The sequence below is a fragment of the Amblyomma maculatum genome, chromosome 7, assembly GCF_055883805.1.
Source record: "Amblyomma maculatum isolate TAMU_Amacu chromosome 7, ASM5588380v1, whole genome shotgun sequence".
In the NCBI taxonomy this organism is placed as follows: Eukaryota; Metazoa; Arthropoda; class Arachnida; order Ixodida; family Ixodidae; genus Amblyomma; species Amblyomma maculatum.
In genome coordinates, this window is record NC_139350.1 from 125,695,348 (window position 1) to 125,717,518 (window position 22,171).

A 22,171-nucleotide genomic window follows, 5' to 3' on the forward strand; every position below is an offset into this window, starting at 1 on the left:
CCATGTCAGCCACACTAAGGGATATGAAAGCAGTCCATCTTCAATATTCCTCAAAGTGTGCAGGCAGTACAGAGACATAAAAATGCAAAAAACTGCCAATGCTGAGCAGTCCTCAACCCGAAGTAGATAACACTTTTTTATTTCTTTCACCAGCTAAATACGTGGTGCAAAAAGGTTTTCCAAATTCTTGTTTTCAAACAACAAAATGATTCAAACATTAGATAATTCAGACATTTTTTTTTAGTCCCTTGATGAGGATAAACATGGCTTTACTTTACTGAGGAATCAGTACATTGCTGACAGCTTTTTTTATCATCCACACAGCAAGTTAGAGACTGCTGGTAAACACATCAGCACCTTGAACACCTATTTTAAGTTTCGCTAGTGCCCTTAGCTATGTCTGCATAGAGAAATAGTTCTAAGATACTTTTTGTAAGTATAGCCATTCATAAGTAAATTTAGGCTTAGACCCTAATATCGTACACTTCTGATAATTCAAAACACAAATCTCTAGTCTCTTCAAGCTTGAGTTAGAGTCTACCGTACTTCATTGGGAGGGATACCTAGTGGGAGGACTAGACTTTTCACCGTCACTTACGAATTTGTAGGCCATGCAATGACCCCCTGTGCGGTAAAAACCAGTGTTTTGATAAATCTGATGATAAAACACTGATGCAGCCAGCCTGAATCAGTTGTGGTGTAATATTGTATTTTCGCGCAGGATGGTGCAAATGTTGCAGCACTTAGACACCTGTGGCATTGTTATCGGCACACAGTATCTTGGTTCACTGCCAAGGTCGGCGTTGTGGACAGTGACGACAGCGCAAACTGAGGAACACACAAAGGAAAGCTAACACTTTTAACACAAGTATATACAATACAGTATTATAAAATATATTAGGAAGTGAGGACATTTCCCAGGGCACAGCAGGTACCTTCAGAGTCTCATCTCTTTAGGTTTACACCCTATTAACTGTGACCCTCTTGCAAATGCCATGTAGAACCTTACGTGTTGTCAGTGGATGCTGCACATGCTGTTGCTGCTTTATTGTATTTTCAGGTCCTTGTGCTGATGTTCTGTCAAGTGAATATTTGCCTTTTGTGTTTTCTTTGCGATGCTCTCTATAGGCTGTAAGATAATGTAACAACAGAGTACATTAAATAACAAATAAGTTTAAAATGTTTGATTGGCTTCCTTTGCAACTTTGCATTCTGTTGAAATGGTAACACTGATGAGTTGCAAGATAAACAAAACGAGCAAAAGATACAAAAGTCTACAAGCATGCATATATGAAGGAAATGTAATTTGGGTACGCTTGTGTGAATAGTGTCTTTTGGGTCTAAAGTGAGCAGCAATATTCCTCGACAAAGTTCGAAGGAAATGTTTCCAACCCTGCTGGTACACAAAAAAAGGTCAAATGGCACAACAACCATTTTGAAAAGTGTACACTTTCCTTACACACAAGGACAATAATGAAGAAAAATAAAAAGAAAGAGAGAGAGACAGTGACAGAGAGTGCAGTGAACCTCTGTCACACTAACTGAAGCTATGTATACTACATATACAGCATTAAAGCTTGCAAAAATGACCAGTGAAATTGGGAAAGCTGACCTGTATGCAAGCCGACAATTCCTCCAGAAATACAAACTGATGCAATGCAACAAGGACAAAACACAAAAGAGCAAACTAGCGCCAACTATTGTGTCGTTCGTAGTTTGTCTTCATTTCTTTGCGGCAGTGAGCATTTCTGCAGATATGCTACGGGACGACCAACTAGCTCAAACCAAATGGTGACCTATTCATGGTGTCTCAGGTTGGTGTGGCCAAGTCCCTCATATTGAACGCCTCCTGCCGACACCTGTTCCTGTCAATTCATGAAGCTCCACGCGCAAGAAAAAAAAAAATCGCTTCTACTAAACACAAATCCTAACTGCGTGCCATATATGTACCCAGATCACACGTGCTTGCGGTCACTTTTTCGGATGAGCGATAGGTAGACTGAGCGCAAACTTCCGGTCCTTCCAATAACCTCTGGAGCATGCACTGCGCGAGGATCAGAAACTGAAGTAACTACAGGAGGACTGCTGGCAGTGTGGTTCACCAGATTTGTAGTTAGCCGGGCCATGCGCAAGCAGAAGGCATGAAAGTTCAAGGATCCTACCAGAAATGTATCAGACAGAAAAAATAAGCGTGTGTTAACAATAAAACAGAAGAAAGTTATGCGTCAAGAAGCACAATACAATCAAACATCACTGCAACAGAAGTAAAGAGGCATAAAAAAAATCTTGCTCAAATGGAACCCTTTCCTGTTCCAAAATTGACCCACAACAGCAACAGAGTAGTACAGTCGAACCCGGATATATCGAACTCGAAGGGGATCGCGAAATAGTTCGATATATCGATAATTCGATATACAGAAATCGGCTTGGGGAGGCACTTACGATGCGAAAAAACGATACTGTATTTGTCGTGTAATCAACTCACTCGCATAATGAACCCACCCTCCACTTTTGCACTCGAGAATTTGGAAATAAAAAAGCGTTAAGGACAGCTCGCTCACATGCAAGCGTTAAGCGATCTCAGCGACAAGCGGCAGCGACAGAGCAAAAAATTTCCAACTTGTTGGAACTGCGCCGTACGAGCCACCGCGCCAGCGTATCGCTTGCATGTCGCACTCCGTTTCGGTGGTCTCATCCACAGCTCATTTCTTGGCAGCACGCCAAGATACTGCGCAGCGATAATGTCACGGTGTGTTTATCTTTTGATGGCTCCTACGGTGGCGGGGAGCAAACTTGGCAGACTGCCCGTGATGGCTTGATTGCACAAGCCTGATTCGATTTATCACGCCGTGCTTGGCTTGGGGCGGGCGTAGTCTACTGCCATAAAATCATTGGAAAGCGTGATAAAGTAGCTGCAAATGATGTTTGAAGCAAAAAGTGCTTAAAGTCGGTGTCATGATCGCAGCTGACCGCGTGCTTTCGTTGATTCATACATGCAAAAATAAGACTCCCGCGCAAAAAAAAAAGCCACTTCGTAATGCCTTATCTTACGCTACGCCGTGCGTACAGCACAACTATACGAACAAACGACTCTCGCAAAAAAAAAGAAAAATAATCTGCCGCTTCTTAACTTCCGCAGGCGCCATAGCCATGTCAGCCGCCGCGCGCAGAGGGTTCGCAACCCACGCTGGAGAAAGCGTCCGACGTTCTGTCTGAAAACGGGCTGAGCTGGCTTGGCGCATGCGTAGCGCGTGCTACTGCGAACGAAGGCCGGGAAAGAGGAAGGAGAGAGATAGCTCGGCAAAAGAATGGGCACACCCTTACGCTTCGCTCTATCGCGTTTTCTCCCTCTCGTTCCCACCGGTTCTCTCTGGTTCATTCACGCACATGGCTTGCAAACGTCACGTGCTGGAGCGCGGGAAATGATAACCGCAGATGCGCGCGCTTTTGGGGATAGGACGCGGCGCTGCCTTAGCCGAACTGTCCCCTCTCATTCCTTCCGCGCGTGGCTAGAAAACGTCACGCGGCAAACAACCGAGGGTGATGCGATCGTCTTTGGGGAAGGCCCACTTTCCAGTGCGTAGTGCGGAGTTCGATATATCGAACGACTGGTGAAATTGAGTTCGATATATGACGCGGCTTTCCTATACTTTTACATGGGATTTTCAAGGGGATATTCCGTGAGTTCGATATAACCAAAATTCCATATATCCGGGTTCGACTGTACTGCATGTGACCTGTTATGTTAATTTCCTGAAACTGGTTAGCGTCGGTAGCCATGAAAATATGCCTGACACTGTGCACTTTTCACACTCTGCAAGCAGTACTTCGCCACAACCCTGCTAGTGTATGCACCACTGATGGTATTCTGCTTTTATCAATATTGTAGTCGAGCGGTAATCTGGGTTAGTTAGTAAACGTTCATCTTTTCCACGAAGGGGTTCCTGCACTAAAAATTACATGGACAAAAGAAGCAGTGGACAGGACTGCGCACGTCCTGTCCACTTCTTCTTTTGTCCGTGCATTTTTTAACGCAGTAACCACTTCGTGAAAAAGATGATTACCTAACCAATATTACTTACCTTTTTTTTTAGCTAACCTGTGTGCTGATTTTGATGCCTGTTCAAGCATCCAGGCATGCAAAACAACAAATTCAGTCAAAGAAATGTCAATTTAGACTGCCTAAATACCAAGTGGCTGGAAAAATTGGTCGACAGTTTTCTAAATATTCTTTGCATGCTGTATAATGATAGCATTATCCTTAATGCTAGCATTACGCCATTAATGCACACAAATGACAAATGACGGTCACTTTCAAGTGCTTTGAAATCAATAGATACACTACTGCCCTCTTGCTGCCATGTCGCCAATGAGAATATGCTGACGGTGTACACCGCCCGCTGTACAGAGGCCTGGCGAAAGAGATAAAAATAAAATTAAAAGATTAAAAAGATGGCAAAAAACTAAACCATAAGAAGGTGGAACAGCCAACAGAACTTGTCGAGCACACCGCTAACATTCGCTTTAGTAAATTAGGCTTTGGGCCCTAAATCTGAGGACTCATCTTGAGGGTTGCGGCGCGTTACTGCCAACATGATACAACTCGGATAACCTGAAGGAGTTGAACAAGAAATACAGTTGGCACCAGCTATAAAAAACCAAGACTATGAAGTGTTATGTCTCAAGTGCATTGCCCTCACTTCAAATATCACTGCCATTTTGATCTGTTAATGACATCAACACAGCAGTGCCTCCTATGCAGCCGTATACCTGCCAAAATTAATATTGGGAGATTACTATTTGCGCCAACAGAAAGGAGGGGGGAGACCGGATTCAAGTTTAAATGTCTGTTTGAGGGGAGGGGGCTGCACCGACTGCGCACTACTGTCGATGACCAACTGGCACTGCACAGAGGACCCCGCCGCTGCCGCTCGAAACCGAGACTTTAGCTTCGGCTTGCATTGAGCTTGATCAGCTGCCTAGCCAATGATACTGACAGTATTAGTGCGGCTGTTGATGGTGATGCTGGAGATTATGATACAGCTGCAGATTCCGCGGTGCCGGTTTCGCAAAAACCATTCTTGCGCAGACAGAGGCCACTTATCAAGAGATATGGGGCAGTGGTTGTACAACTAAATATGCCAACTTGTGTGGCTTCCACAGGGAGTAACAGTGCCAACATTCTGGAGTATATAAAGCAGACTCCTAGTTGTGCTTTTAAACAAGACTGCAGAAATAAAAGGTATCAGTCCAGAAACATAACAGCCAAATGCTCTGTGTGAAATAAACTGAACTTTGTCGCCTGCTGCTTTCTTTTATTTCTTGTTAGCCTGACATGCTTCTTTAGAATTTGCCAGATCTGAGGCTTTTGTAAACACTCTGTATGCATGGAACATCCAAAACACCCTACAACCATTCTTAGTTTGTCTGTGGAAAGGAGGAAAAAGCGAGGAGGGAGAGCATGTGGAGAGGGCAAAACTGCGGCACGTGTGCGCCTCAGCTGTTTTCACAGCTGTCATTTTAATTATACACAATCCTCAATTAATGGAGTCTGAAAACAGCATCTTTTAGGCTGCAAGGGACACACACAAAAAAAGAAGAAAGCAGATGACAGAAACAAGCCTCAGTTCCAGCTCACACAAATGCATCTGATACAGCACTGCCCGAGCACTGTCAGGAGCATAGTTTAGTTTCCTGTGCCTTCAGCTAAGGCCACTCTCGTGCCACGGTGGAGATGGAACTGCACCTACAGCCACAACAAAATGCACGTCTCCTGTAAGCGCGTCGGTGCGGACACAACATACCAAAAGCCAACAAACACAATGACTTGTGTGGTATCGCTGTGCCTCGCGTGCAAAACATGCACCATCAAACATGGCAGCACAGAGTAAGCCACTATTACAAAATGACATTTGCAACGTATGATGCAGGAATGCTGCTGCAGTCACAGTGTAATGGTCGAGTTAGTACAGCATGAGTTTATATGGAACAATAAAAAAAGTGACAAAAAAAAAAAAGAAATAGTTCCATTGCATCAATGTCAGCAGCTGCTTTTGGTGAAGCCCAGCAACAATCGTGAATTCTGGACCATGTATTTGGATGCATGGAAATAAACAAATTAGAAGCCATTTTGTACAAAAAAAATTATCAACTTCTGCTTTACTAAGTAAAGACTTCATTGAAGTAAAACCCTGTACTGAAAACTGAGCATTATGAAGTGAAATTAGCTGCATTACATTTATGTGTTCAGCTAAAAAAAAGTTAAAACAATAACTGCACCGGAAAAAAAGAATTGAAAACATTCAATTTTGCTACATTCAAGTTTGCTACAGCATCATTCACTTTTGTAAAATTTATTTTCCTCTACAAAGCTGCTGATAACATCCTCAATAAAAGAAAACTGAAACGAGTAAAAGCTGACTCCTACCGTAGCAAAGGCAGCAACCTAATAAAATTTTTGTCAAAAGCAGCACATAATGAATATTTTGGTACCTAAAGAAAAATCATTAGCTTGTAATGTGAGGTTGTTCTTTCATGGTACTCACCAGCAGTGCTGTCATGATGGTCATCAATGTACAAGGCTCCCTTGGGAATCTGGCCTTCTATAGGAAGAAAAAAGAAAAACACCGCAATGAACAAGCAAAGCACACTCTAAAGTAAAATTTCCAGTAACTTGTATGTGCCTTCACTACTCTGTATCCCATAATAATGAACCAACAAAACACCAACCTAAGAACGGAGAAGCGCGTCTGATAGCTCAGTTTTTACACACTTGAAAACTGATCACCCTAAACATAATTTTTTTTTTTTTATATAGTTACTCTCCAATGCTCCAGGAGTATAAATAGTATTTGTTCCTGTGCAAATGAAACCTATGAGAGTTCATGAACAAGTTATAAAATGCAAGCATGTAGACGAGCAAAAGAGGCATGCAGTAGTGTTGTACCCACTCACACACAGTGCACATCATGCACACGCAAAAGAGCACTGCAACTTGGCCACATATGAATGAAGCAAAGACCACAGTTTCTGCTAGTACTACTATATAAGAAAGAATGCAGATGGAAAAGCAAAGCACGTTCTGTTCACTTTTCCCACTGCTTTGAGAATGCATCAATGACTGCTTTCAGCCCCTCTAAGAAATCTGAACGACTGTTTACGGTACTCAGAATACATCTTTCCTGGAAGACAAGGTGTGTGTTAGTCTAATATAATGTGGAAGCTCCTGTGGTAACGACTCTAGATCATGGCAATGTCAAAGCCAGCAATGCTATCAAATCTATTATACGCACGGCAAGCACACAGTCACAGCACTGCTGGCAGTGGCTTCGCAGACAGCCCATAGGTTCAGGTTTGAGCACACAATGCAGTTTAGTATTGTTTAGTATGTACTCGTGCAAGTTTGCAACATTAAAAACGACAACACCAAATGCGCCGCATGCATACACAGACACAGTGGGGCCGGTATGAAGTCAAGGAGGTGCATGAAAAAATAATCAAATTTTGTCTCGAATAACAGATTTCGTTGGCCAGAGTGGCAGGATCAGTCCAAATTGAGAGCACTGTGATTTCCAGGGTCCAGCAGAAGATGTGCTTTGGCTGAAGCAGCATGTGAGTGAAAAGAAATTAAACTCTCAAGCTAATTTGTGATCTGTGTGCTCCAACACATCAGGCGCTGCACAGCAGTCACCCAAACCAATGCTATTTGGTCACTGTTTAAGTGCACATCTAAGCACTTAAATCTGTGGTTTTATAGCAGTCATATAGGACGGTGACCGACAACATCACTACATCTACAGACCCCAAATCCAAGCTGATGGTTTTTCGGACATGCTTGGTCTCGGACTTCTTGGACTTTTTATTTATCACCTCACTACATACCCTACGGAGCTAGTGTATATTAAATAAATAGTGACTGAAATTTCAAATTTGCTGCAGCTGTGTGATTACCCAACACCCTTTGCCATGCAGGTTTGCACAGAAGTCACAGGGCATGGAATTTTCATATTCCTAATCCTGTTATCAAAAATACATGCCGAGATAGTGGGAAAGCAGAGGGCTATGCCAAGGTTCTGAACAAGCAAGAACCGTGCATCATAAGCGTCAAATGAAACACAAACAGGATAACCGAAAAATGAATACAAGAGCACACAAGTGTGAGGTTCTGCAGGAGAAATACAGGCTGAATCCATTATACCTCCATGCAATGGTGTTCGCACCACACAAATGAAAACTGAGAGTACTATAGCCGGATACACCTGAAGGATGAAGCGGCAGATGCCCTTCAAAGGAGGCCGTTAGGCCAACGGTATTGACTGTTTTCATGAAGGTGGGTTAATCCAAATAAACCATGGTGAATCCCCTTTCATCTTCCACACCCTGTGATGTCACGCTAGCAAGTCCAAGGGGATTACCCATGATTTCATCAGAATCAGTCCAGGCTACTGGTTGGAAAGCATCCTAGGGAGGGGTGCTTTCTGCTTTGCAACTTCCCACCCTTTTTATGGCAGGTATAGCACAGTCTGTGCTGCAGCATACTCACTTGCCATCAACTATGCACGGCAACATGACCATTCCACGTTAAGCTCACAAAAGCCACCATTAGCTGTGTACGCAACATGAACGGAGATTTAGAGCAGTGTAAAGCAGCAGAATGCGCTAAAAGTATAGACTTCTTCCTCCAGCTACTTGAATTAGGACTTGAAGTAATTTCTTTCCCATTAATTATTTATAACACTGCTTAGTTTCTTTCTTTTCTTCTTTCTCTTCTTTTCCAGTATCACGCTCCATGAAGAATTTGAAGAATCGGTCCATGGCTGCTGCACCATGAAGCCATGTTCAAGCAATGCTGCAGATTGTTGTTTAGGAAGTATAAAACGTAAAAATATTTCTATCAAATTTATGGATGTCATAGCTCAGAAACACTAGCAAACCTATGCAATTAATGTGTCCACTGCAACTTTGTCAAGTTTCACTACATGTGCTTGCTAGCTCACAAGATTGTGACAAACTAAGTGTTAACCACCTAGTAGTTCATTATCTCATTGCCTTACAAAATAAACGACAGAAAACTTTGGATGCCAATACTAGTTCAGCTCATGTCCCAAGAAAGAGGATGATACAATGAAGGAAGTTGTCTTCTAGAGTGCTTATAAGTGCAAAACAGCTGTACAACTGCTGACATGTCTTGCAGCTCTTCAAGCAGGATGGCTTAAGTGATTAAAACTGAGTACCAACGATAGTACTGCAGTTTCTTTTTGTGCCTCACAGACCTAAACACCAACTAGTACAGCTCACACCCATCACTCAGTTGATGAAACCAAAAATGAAACAGCACGAAGAAGTCTGATCATAACCTTCAGTGGGCGGTCCTATCACCGCTACTTTTTAACGTGGCCCTAGCACCATTAGCAAAGGCTGCGATCCCAGAGCTCCACACAGCCATGTACGCAAATGATATAACCCTTTAGACAACGGGAGGATCCCTTAGAACAGCCCAGGATAATATTTTTGGCCCCAATTATGTCTGTTTTGTGAAACCGGTGCTATGTGAACAACTTTTTTTATCACTTTCTGAATGCTGTACTGTGCATTACTCACCTTTAGTATGTATAGTTTTCCATTGCACTAGTTAACTAATGTGAGCAAACATCAAGTATTGCGCTCTTTTTTTGCTCCCCTTCCCTATTTAATATCCACTTGAACATTAAGGGCATTCAAATAAATAAATCACATTATTATGCCTGGAATATATGAAGTTTTGTCATTCTTAAACGGTTGTGCTTAAAGGCCCACTGTCCACCCTCCGGTCGAAAATATTTTCTTCCCCGGTGACTGTGAGACTTCGCCCCTGGAACGCAAGGCCGCAAAATGTTTTTGAAAAGAGTAACTAATAACGCAGTTACAGCCACCGCAATCACCCGATTCTATCCTGCCTCTCTCCTTCCGTTCCCTCACAAAGGTTTTTCACTCTCCTGCCCGAGGTCGTCTAGCCTCCGCAATACAAATTCCCCTTCCTCCTCCGCGTTTTTGGCGGGAGGTGGGGCGTGGCTCTCCGCGAGCGCGGAAAAAAAAAAACGGTCGAGGGAGCGCGCACCGCTGGATTCAGTCTGGCCGTGGCGAGGGAAAAGCGCGCTGCGAGCGGTAGACACCCATCCTTCTCCCGTCAGTCAGCGAGACGGATTAATGGACGTCGTTCCCGGTACGTACGTCATTATCGGGGCCCGTCGGGCCAGCGCAGGGAGCGGTGAAGCTGGCTTCTCAAAGGAGAGCATGAGGGAGCTTTGAATTGTATTTTCGATGCTTTGCGGCGCGCGTGTCGCTGTAGAATTTTGCACAGACTATCTCCGGTACCTGATCGAAACACTGGGCTCCTTTTCTTAAAAGGGCATTCCCTGGACAGTGGCCCTTTAAGGACTCCTACACGTCTCTCTGAACACAATTAGACATCTCTTCGATGGATCTAGCTGGTGGTTATATGTTTCCCTGAAAGTGTCTAAAGGCAGCAACACAAAAGCAATGAAGACTCAACGAAGTGTATAGCTGTCACTTCCGGTCCCGGGAATTATGTGACTAGGCTGCACTTTTTCCCTGATGAGACTTCTAATACTACTGCATTAAAAAGTAAAAGAAGAAAAAAGGGGGCAAGCTGCACAATGTATGAGTACAGTGTGAGCATAATGTGGCTAATTGATAAGCTCTTCTTTACACAAGACTTCATTCGATTTCCAGCACAGCTCCTTGCTACAGGAATAGGGTAAAGTGCCGACTCTTCCAGCCTAAGGCAAAAATTCACGCGATGCCTGCATATGTCTGGCACAGCTTACATCACATGCAGTGGTTTAGTGATGCCTTTGTGATGGAGATTAAACGCAGCACTGACAAGCTACCAGGCAGAACCCTACAAGTTGCTCTGGCTTTTAGGCAAGTTTACGAGAATCCGTGGCAAGCTACCACATTGTGCTTCACAGCCCAGATTTGGCTGTTATGCCTAGCATAATCACAAGTCCAACACAATAACCAATGGCCACACAAGTAGCCCTACACATCCAGTTCTTACGCAAAACAGCAGGTTGCTGCCATGCATGCACTGCTCCGTTTTCAGAATACCCTTTTGCACTTGGAAAGTACGTTTTGGGCAAAGCAGCTAAACTCGGGGTTCTCCCCATGGAGGGCGGCAGTAGTTCTGCCGCCCACCACCACCCACCTCTCGGGCTTCAAATCTGCGACGCTCGGGAACAAACAACTTTCTGTGACTGTAATGCAACCAGCCACACTGTTTCAAAAGCTGCAGTGCGCGTCACTGGTCCTTTAGTTTTAATTCAGGACAATGTCATGCTGTTCCAATGCCTACTCATATTTTCTCATTTTCGTCCACGTGCTAGATATGCTCCTCGAATACGCTGAACCATTGCATTTTGAAGATGCTTCACCGCATGGGTCATTGTCTATGCAGTAAGTATCTCCATAACGCAAAGGGGCCGTTTGTAACGAGGCACCACTGCTACTGCGTCACACTGTGAAAAGGGCCAGGGTGGTATTTGTGCACTTTGGAGTGGTTCTTCAACACTGCCAACAGTGTTCGCAAAACAAAAGCACTTGACGAATCCACAAAAAATCAGTCACGCACAGCTTTCATCTCAAATGTATACACAACATTCCAGATGCTCGTTATTTAAAATTGTTGTAGTGCAAACAGTTTTTGGCAGTTTTTTAGGCCTGTTCAATAACTTGAACTTTCAGATAATTTGAACAATTTTTTGAGGGCCAAAGTAACAAGATTTTGTTGCATTTGAAAAGAAGAGCTGGGCAGCCATCTGTGCTGTTTTTTTTTCTCTCAAGGCATCTTCTGCTATGTTGTCATTATTCAGTTTATACTGACGCTAGCCCCCTCCCCCCCCTCCCCCCCCCCCCGCCCTCCCTCCCTTCTTCCAATTGTCAAATGTCCACCTCTCAAAATTTCCTGGAGAGAACCCTGATTGCATATATGGCGAAGGGTGAGACAAACGTGATGCACTTCCATAGTGAAAAAAAGAAAAAAAAAAGTAACTTATGACCAGGGAGGACAGAAATGGTATTTCATGTGGAGGCTCAGCCCCCATGCTCCCACCTGACTTCCTGCCTTATTTACATTTTTTGCCGCAACCAAACTTTGTTTCTATTATATTGGCGACTACCAGGACACTGCAGTAGGCAATTTTATGTTGATGACACTGACAAAACATAAAAATACACGAGTACTAGAGGTACTTGGCGTCATTTTGGCTCTCATAGAGCAATAATTTTAACAATAGAAACGGGCTAGATGGATATACCATATTAAGCGAAACTTGAGTATCATTCTTTGCAAAAATGCAAAAAAGGAACACAAACAATAAATAAAAACAAACAAAATTTTTTTCCAGCCCCCTCCCGCCCCCCTCCCCCTTTCCCAACCCTTGGCCACTGAAGATATACTTCTAGCGTCACTGCTTATGACTGATTACACACAGTGCAATGATCACACATCAGGTTAAAAACTGTCCCAACTTGTCATGAAGGCTTTTCTTAGCATTTCTCGCATTGCCATCAAATGTAATGTCAGCATTTTTAATGATGCTGAGATTTATTTCTGCAGTGCATCTGGTCTGTGTACAGTGTACGTGCAAAAACGAGGGTGCAGTTGTCAATGGGAAATGCACACATGACATAGCCATGATCAGTAGAACTGCAATGGTTGTCACAAAAAACAAAGGAGTACAGGACAAAAACCGGTGCCAAATGATCGCACCTCGTGCCTTCTGCAGCAAGGTGACTGTGGGGCTCTGTGATGGGGGCAGTCCTGAGGGGTTCCGATGTGGCGGCAGCACCGGTGACTGAACTGGTGGCTGCACTGGTGAGTGCACTGGTGGCTGAACTGGATGCTCAGCAGGCAGGTGGGGAGCTGGTGGGAAAGGTGCTTGCTCCATTGCAGGAGGGGAGCTGGCAGATTGCTGCTCTTTCAGCTGGCTCACAATGGGATTCCAGCTCGACTTGAGTGCCGCTGTGGGGGAAGGTGGCGTAGTCTCCTGGGAAGCCTGCACATTGTGCCACATCAATTTGCCACCTGCCCGCACATTCAGTTGCCTCAATTTTCTTTTTCTCAACATAGCCCCAGCACGTTTCTACATGACCACCAACTGCAATTATTATGTGCAAAGCACCTTTTTATGCCATATTTTCTAGTGTCCAATACTCCAGGTAGGGCTATAGGTATTACTGTTTGCTATCATACGGAACTGAAGTTCTATGACGTTTAAAGAGCCTAGGTATGCTACCTCCCACAGCCCACAGTAAAGGTACAGGGTCATCCACTTCTAGCTAAACACAGTCACTGCTTTCAAAGCAACATTGCCTCCAATGCGGGCGTATATCGAAGCAAAGCAATACAATCACAGGGGGACCAGGAGATGGTGCTTTGCATGGCCTGCTTCTTAGCCTTATTGCACGGCGGTGTCGAACACAATGGCGCTTTGAAAGCAGTGACACCATGATAGCTAGAAATGGATGACCCAGTACATGGAAATGGAGGTGAGGAGTGCCCGGATGAGTAAATAGGCACATGAAGGGAAAAAAAAATGTTACTATGTGCAAACAGGGGTGGGATGGCAATATCAGTCAAACATGCATCCTCTCCTACAAATGTCCCTTCAGGGGAAGGACGGACACAACAAACAACTGTGCAAAACTTCTCAAAAATGTGCCTACAGCAAAATCAGAAAGTGGCTGTTTTGGTGATGGAGCTTCCATGGCCCTCAAAAATACACATGCCATGATAGAGTACTATAAAAACATCCTTGCACAAGTCTTGCATTTATGCACATGGCCCTCAATTCTTTTCCTCGGGCTATAGTATTTTAATTTCCCATTGCATGTAATCACTGAATCCCTTCTGTAAAGCAGAAAAAAAAAATCACCTAATGTATGCATCTGGTATAAATAGAAGAACAAACAAATAAGTAAACAACAAATCCACAAGAACATTTACCCATAGTATTTACCAACTGCTCCAGCAAGGCAACACAAATGACTCTTGATTCCGCAAGTTTACTGTCACTTTCACTATCAACCCTTTAGTACATCAGAATACAAAAGGCAACAAAAACATGACCTTTCTTCTTTTGCTAGATGTGATGATATGATGGTACAACTGCCCATTATCTGCACTCTCCTCTGTTCATAACAAATGTAACATAGAGTAAAAACAGCTAAAGAGGTAACAAAACTAGAAATATTGGCTGTTATGATTACCCTTCTGCTTGGAACAATTTTAAATAAGTTCTAAAAGAATATTTTCACAGTTGTGCTGCGTGAAAGGCTACTCACATGACACAAGAAAGAGCATAAAAGGAGAGATGAAATAAATTTGCATGGTCATTGTCACACCAGGAGGTTTGCCTAGAGACCCTCTGTGCCTATGGTCCACATATTTACACCCTCTTGGTCTTGGGCAAGATGGGCACATCACATGATGATGCATACATTAGCAGGAGTGGTGAAGCAAAGCACTGAGTGCTATGCTGTGAACACACGCATGCACTTGTGTGAAGAGCATGACAAGACGCGGAAACATAGAACTGGTGCACAAAGCAAGTGCTCTGTGGCGTTCACCAACCAAGACATGCTGAGGTTAACCTGTCGATCGTGGCAAGTCTAGTGAGGAAAGAATCTGGTGAAGGTGCTGTGTCTCCAATGGCATGTCTTCAAAGCAAGCACACACTGAGCACTCTGCATAGGGGCTGTCTCGCTGCTAGGACCACCCCATCTCTCTTTTCTGTGCCGCTCATCATTTGCATGCAAAAATTAAAAAATACTGTTATGTGACTTAGGCATGCAGAAAAGTCTGCATGTTTGGGTTCAGTAAAGCCACATATAAGGAAGACATTATATTTGCTGAGCAGTGGTCCCATGCGAAGAAAAAAGCCCTGGTTTTAATATTCAGCTATGAATGCACATGTAAGAGGAACTAAGGCCATTTTAAGTTTATTTACAATCTGCAGGCTTCACACTAAGCCATTCATTAGCATTGAATGGAAGCCTCATGCTAGTGGTTTGCAAGTGTGTCATGTCACACAATTTTCTCCAAGAGGAACTCTGAAATGATTTGCTGCACGTTGCAATTAAAGAACTGCAGATGTCAAATTTCTTGTTTGTAATGATGCATATGACAGTAAACAGCGTGGATCATTACATGGCATTCTCCTATGACAGATAGACAATTTATAATAGACTTTCTCTGCTCAGGCTATTTCAGACTGAACAGCCAAATGATAACTGTGACATAACAGTTTATTGTAAATGACATGCGATGTGAAAAAACTGCAATTTAACCACTGCTTTGTCATTTTAATCCACTACAATGCTTAAGCCAGCCTGCCTCAAGAGTCAGAATGTCAACAAATAAATAAGCTGAAATTATAATGCAGTTTCTTGATCTTCGAAGTATTCTCGAAGTATCGAGGCCACAGCAACAGTTGAGCTGTTGAAACCCAAACCGGCATGACAACACAAATTCAATTATACATTATTTTCCAGTCGTAGGTGACTACTAAATGGTGATCCATGTATACGAATTACTCACCCACTATTACAAAAAAGAAATCACAACAATATTTTAATGTCCTTACTAATTTATTTCAGTGATGAACAAACTCTTTGGCATGTTTTGGAAATATGTGTTTGTGATGGAAAAATTACATTCTGACTCGGGAAGTGCAAGTCCTTCACTGTACTGAAATATGCTCTTTGCATGCATAAGAGGAGACTCTATGGCAACAATTCAATTTCTTTTGCTTTCCTTTCAACACTTGCTAAGTGGCATGGAAAACAGTTTTTCTCCAAAGTGAGACATCCTGCGGGGAACAAAAATATGAAAGGCAAATAAACATATCACATGACAGGCCGACTCTTGCAGAAATTCGCGATGATCATGCTAAAAAAGCACCACACTAAATTGAAATGCGTAAAACCAAACAACGCAGCTTGCTTTCACGCATTTACGGTTATTGGCCTGCGTTCGCGAATGCCTGGAGTTAAGTATATCGAGCTTATCAAATGACCGATTCAAAGGAAAGCCAGGGGCTCACCTGAGTCTGCGACGGACTCCGCGTCAAATGTGCCGTGGGCGAGAACTTGACGGGCCGGTAGCCCGGCGTGACGCTGCCGTTGGCGACGTCAGCCGCGTGCGGCGAGCTCCCGCCCTCGGCGCTGACCTTGAGAATCCCGTTCGCCTGCTCCATCTTCACTCCGCTGGTGCTGGTGTCATTCGACCACGGGCTCCATACTGCATCACCAGACGAAACAGAGAAATCAGATCTGCTCGAGAAGGTCTACCTTCGCTGGCATTTACGACCAACTGCCAGATGTTCCGAAAACTCCACGAAGCTTCCGAAACCATTGCAGTAGTGCGCGCTTGGCAATGTATGCGATTCCGTCCCAGATATTGAGGCGCCAGACGAAGACAGCACCACGACAGTCTCACAAATACAGTCCAGCGACCGAAGGCCAGCGGAACACGTAGCGGAAAACATCGGCCACGGCGATGCACGCAACGCTGGCGATGCTAATTATGTATATCGGCCACTTTCCCGATACGAGCTCACGGTCTGCGAGAGTGCGATCCGAGTACAAATTGGAGTGCACAAATAACAACGGTACAGCAAAGCATGGCAAACGTCCTGAATGCATTACTTACTACCAGTTGTCGAAGGATGTGCAAGAAACTTGCACGGTTCCTGCTACCTGAAAGTGGGCTCGGAGTCTCGCCGCTTGGAGTTTTCTCCGCACACCGAGTAAACGCAAGATCGACAGCACGCTCAATGGGACACACACAATTAAAGATGACATTATAAAGCTAAAATACGTACCTGAGTACGTCTTTTGCGTGTTCGACAGCCGATTTCGCACTTTACAGCGAGCCACCTGTTCAGTTTGGCTCTCATTTGCGCATCAAAAAAAAGACCACGGCCCCTCATTGCGAGGAGGCCACGGACAACCACCGCGGAGTCACTCAATGCGGCATACGGCGGTTGATGGTTCAACGATCACGTGAGCGGCGTTTTGGCGCCATGTTTAGACGGCTCGTTTCTTACGCTTGAGGTGGGGAAACCGCCACTTTTAATGCTTTTAATACAGTGATTTTGACCACTGTACTCGTAATAATAATATTAATAAGCGTGTGCAAACCAATGCAACAAAAACCGGAATAAGCATTAAAAGAGAAAAAAATAGACGGTTTAACTCAATTAATCACGGAATATCGTGCAGCAGCAGGGCGTTTTCACAGGATTGTGTTTGCTGTGTCTCAATTATTAAACGTTATTTTGCTGCGTTAATCAGACGGCCATGCTTCCAGACCACACATTGCATGTGCTTCACAGATACGATCTTCTTAAAGTAATGTTTTATTAGCGATGGCGTTGGATATGAATCACACATTGTGCGAACGTACGAAAGCCTAAGCGTTGCTCCGCTGCGCATGGTACACGCCCCTTGTGGAACACAACTAGCGTTCCGTTGAACGCAGCAAAGTTCACCGGAGTTCTATAACTTGTTTACAGGAAAGGAAAGGCGCAGTATCTGTCATACCTGTTTCTGTGGACACCTGAAGTCCCTCAGAAAGGTCAAAGGTCAAATCGGCTTCAGACATCGGGTTTTTCCGAGAATGCGGGTAATGGGGCTGCAGCACTAAAAAATGTAGCATGCAAACTTTGCTGAGGCACATTTGTGGCAAGCTGAGCGAGAGTTTACGGTTACGATCAATTACCTCCTTGGTTACGAGCAGAGTACCGCAGTCTTTCCAACTCTTATTTTTTTTAATAGAGACAGTATGGCGTATTAAAATTTTTGCAGTGCGGCTTACGCTAACAGATATTTATTTTCTTTTTTATTTGAAGGCACTCTCTCTGTGTTGACCGTTTTATATTAACGCCAATTAAAGCTCCATGCTGTTCGTGCGGTTCATGGCTGCGCATCAATTAGGCGAGATGAAAAGATGTGAAGAATTTGACATGAATGCGCCAGAGCTCGAAGCAGAGTTTTTATGCAGCATTCAAAATATAAAAAGAGACTTTATCTAGGTTTTATTTTGTAGGCGAATAGGATAGGGCGGGACCTATATGCACGAGAAAAGGAAAAAAAAAAAGCGACGTTTTGTTAGCTTCGAATCTGTAGGCAAAGCTCACTTTGTTGCATGAGCAAGTGTGTGTGCGTGCGTGCGTGTGTTGAGGGGGGGGGGGGGGTGACGTTCAAAGGCAGGCAAGGTGCTGTTTATTCTTTGAGGGATCAAATGGAGTGGAAAAAGGTTAGGCAGAGGTATCTCCAAAAAAAAAAAAATGCATCGAGTTGCATTACAGTAAGTGGGTGATATCACAGACGAGCGCCGTTGCTCCTGATAAACCTAAAGTGGGCCGTGGTGCACGTATATATCGCGAAAGTAGGTGTGCCTGCATTGAGCGCTATATAGCTGGCGACATGCCAGTACATCGGCGATGCCATCCGAGCTAGCTATTCAGTTTGCTGGCATGGGCGAATAAAGTGCAAGATTCGCTGTTGAGTTCTACATCGCCATACAGCTATGCTGTGCGACACTTTCGGTGAGTGTCGTTTGTAGAATGTCAAGGGTGAATTCAGCTGGAGAAGTCGGAAAACGCCTCAAAAAACAGGCGAGTAGTCTATCCAAAAAAAATGGAATCGGAACACCGAAAGTTATAATCTCTTGGGCGTGACGTATTAGCCCTGCGCTTTCGTCTTCAGAGGTGTGCCGAATGCAGCATTAGACAGAAATAAGGCGGTTCTTGCCGCTCCAAATCACGAGATACAGCAATGAGACGGCGGGATGTTTGCGGATTATCAAATAACTAAGGGCAACCCCGGCGATTTTCTGATTGTACGGAAAGAATAGTTGATTTTTATTGCCGAAGGCCTGGTCACCGCAGTACGCGATTTCACTTTTTACAGCACCCATGAAATAATTATAAATAAGTAAAAAAAAAAAAACGCATCAAAATTGAAACTCCCGCGTGGGGCCCGCAGAGCACTGCTTTGGGCGACATCACATGATGACGATACGGATAGCAGCACGGGCGTACAGCTGCACGCACGCGCTGCTGTTCTGTCGAGGTGCGAATGTCAGTTGCTGTCATGGAGTCATGTGAAGCGTACAATTTGATGTCGGTGAGTAGGCCTCAATGTCATCGAGTAGTGTCAGTCAGAACTCATTATTCAGATGCAATTAAAAAAAAAGGGTGTTCGGCATGCATGACCATGATGAGGAAGGAACGAGCGAGTGATCTCGAATGCGGCTATTACTGTCGTATGAAGCATTCGCTAGAATTTTAAAATCAATTTATGCACTCACACACCCTTATGAAAGAGACCGATCGTTCCTGCCGAAGTTCCATTCTTGCCTCGATATATCGCCTCAAAATCCGCGTCGCTGCGAGTGAGATTATTGTCCCAGAGTCAATTTAATATCATTCCCACCGAATACCATTTTTTCAATTTAATGTCATTTTTTTTCTACGCGCTGCTACACGACCAAAACTAATGCCTTTTACATAATGACCATTGCGATCATGTATAAAAACTGGAGCAAACACAAATTTTCGCGCGTCTTGAATAGGTTATAAAAATTATTGCGCTGGGAACGAAAACAGGTTTTAAATTTATATTCATGTATTCCATGCCTTGTAACCAACTTGTTGATCTATCCATGGCGGAGTTCAGTAGCCGTGTCGGCGTTTGTTTACTTACGGTAGGACGTACACCTGTTCAAATTAAAGCACTGGGTGATCGAGGGCGCGAAATTTTATATGCCCCTTTGACAGGAGCGCGTGCTTCAGATGTTTCGCTGCCTGGAATCGTCCTTTCTAGCTGTGGTCATTGACAAGACGCGCTCAGTGTCGCACAGAAGCGCTCTCATTAGGAACGTTTGCAAAGTTTCCATGATTTGCTCACTTACTAAACTTCCTGACTCAAGCAGTTGAAGGTTACCCGGAAATATAACTAGTGCCATATTATAAAGCGTTAGACCCGTAGAGGTGTTCTTTTTGAGTATTCGAGTCAAATTTAAAAGATGTGAGTACGATCTGCACCTAATCCCCCCCCCCCCCCCCCCCCCATTTACTCATCTGGTTCGAAAGAAACTTCATCGCTGTCTCGTGACACAGCCGTCTGGTAGTGACACCAACGGATGCGGCGTGCATGTCCTCGTATATTTTACAGACGCCGACATGTTTGAAGACGCCGACAGTATTTTTTTTTTTTGCCCACTCATGTAAACTTTTTGCACATTCCTGTAAAGCCGCTTTCGGCTTAGTTCAGGTTATGTAAAGCGATAGCAGCGATTTAAGGAATCTGGGAGAATATATTATGGAACGCGATGATATCAGCAATTTAACTAACCACGGAAGATATTTGACAGATTTATTACACATATCTGTAACTTCAATTAGAAGTGTGTGGTAGGCGGCAGTAGTAGTAGTAGTAGTAGTAATAATAATAATAATAATAATAATAATAATAATAATAATAATAATAATAATAATAATAATAATAATAATAATAATAATAATAATAATAATAATAATAATAATAATAATAATAATAATAATAGGGAGGAGACAGGAAAGTAAAGGCGCAGTATACGTTCTGCGGACGCCTGAACCGCGCAGTAAGGTAGGGAGGATGGTGGGAGTGAAAGTGGAAGGAGAGAAAAGCACTGACATCGCACAGCGCACGGACGCCTGTCCGTTCGTCTCTATCTAAACGCAGCCATCGGCTGCGTTTCTGTTTACAATGACTGTTATGAACAGACTGTTCAAAATGACTCAACGTCATTATGAACAGATCACGTGTCAAAAGCAAGGGGTGCGTTCATTAAGGGAAGAAATTGCACGTTTTGAGGGCGTGTTTATTATTTCAGAGCGTCTACGACGCAAGAAAATGCGGGATATGCAAATAAAAAAGCTTAACTAGACAAATACGTAAGTACGGGAACTCATGCCAATAAAAAAACTAGTTACGAAGGAACACAGAGAAAACTGACTTTTTTCCAGAGCTCAGTTCAATTTACTTGCACACCTGATAAATGTCATTTGCGCAGGCACTTTCTCTTTTGTCATCGTGATGCTAAAGTGGTGAAATATACATACAAATAAAAGCGATATGTTACCGTGTTTGCAGAACCGGGCCCACCTATGCGACAGCTGGACACGACGCATGAGTGAGAGTTACCTGATCCCTTTTTATTATTGTTGTTATTGATCTTTGTGGAAGCTTTGCTCTGCGCCGTGTCGGGGACTACTAAAAGAAGCGGCTGCTGGCAAAAAGGCGGAGCACGTCTCCGTTCCTGTCAATATAAAAAAACGCAACAATGCATCGAAGCAATTCATAACAAGGCGAAACTAAACGCCGACTCCGCGGCGTCATCGTGAGTCATTAACGCTAGGCAGCGTGCCACCAAGAACAGAACGACAGAAGAAACGATAAAAGAAGGGAACAAAAGAAAAGTGCTGGGAACGTAAAGAGATGGGACAAAAATACGAGCGAGCGGCGCGCTTCCGCCGCTTTGAGCGCCGGAGTGACAAAGCTTTGTAGGAAGCAGGGGAGCCCCACCCACGGATCATTCGGATTCTCTCGCCGCTAGGCTCCTTCTCCGCAGTTCTTCCTTTCTTCTCTCGCTCTTCTTTTGTCTGCCGCCGCAAGTGGCGAAGCCTCGCCCAAAGGGGCGTCTGCGCACTTGGATGTGTGGCGTGATGAGCGAACAATAAAAGAAACGACCGACCGAACGCCGTCCACCATTAATTGAGCGACTCAGAAGGGCTGGCTACCAAAGTGCAGCGCGACACGCTAGGCAAGTGGCTTCTCAGCTGTGGCAACGGCTTATGGGAGTCCCATATGCTTCAACTATCTCGACTTGTTCGAGCACGTGCCCCACAGTACGCCGCCAAACATGTTTTCGTCCACTGAACTGTTCGTTCAAACAACTTGGAATGGATTAAACAACCGGAGACTTCGAAAATAAAAGAGAGGTCCCCCCTCCCTTTTATGTGGCGTGCAGGCAGCTATAGCGCACGCGACGCACAACGTACAGACGAGCCCGCCTTGTGCAAGAAATTTCTCCGAATCTATCTGTGTGATCCGAAGCAAGTTC

General features: G+C 44.1%; 1 protein-coding gene and 1 long non-coding RNA gene across 8 annotated transcripts in view; one reads left to right on the forward strand and one right to left on the reverse strand.

Moving 5' to 3' along the window:
- The window catches only part of LOC146184673 (uncharacterized), a 233,890-nt gene that overhangs the window by 105,715 nt on the left and 106,004 nt on the right, over window positions 1-22,171 (reverse strand). For 5 of the 7 annotated variants that reach the window (XM_084609448.1, XM_084609449.1, XM_084609446.1 and 2 more), the window contains 4 exons: window positions 16,104-16,300; window positions 12,770-13,055; window positions 6,546-6,602; window positions 1,010-1,129 (listed from right to left, as the gene is read on the reverse strand). In XM_084609448.1, coding sequence (XP_084465574.1) covers window positions 1,010-1,129; window positions 6,546-6,602; window positions 12,770-13,055; window positions 16,104-16,300 — 660 coding nt within the window. Of the gene's footprint in view, window positions 1-1,009; window positions 1,130-6,545; window positions 6,603-12,769; window positions 13,056-16,103; window positions 16,301-16,883; window positions 17,063-22,171 lie in introns of those variants that run through there. The other 2 variants (XM_084609451.1, XM_084609450.1) reach the window with 2 other exon arrangements.
- The window catches only part of LOC146184674 (uncharacterized), a 9,494-nt gene continuing 6,418 nt past the window's right edge, over window positions 19,096-22,171 (forward strand). The window contains exon 1 of the long non-coding RNA XR_014708580.1: window positions 19,096-19,191. This is a non-coding gene — a long non-coding RNA (uncharacterized LOC146184674). The remainder of the gene's footprint in view (window positions 19,192-22,171) is intronic.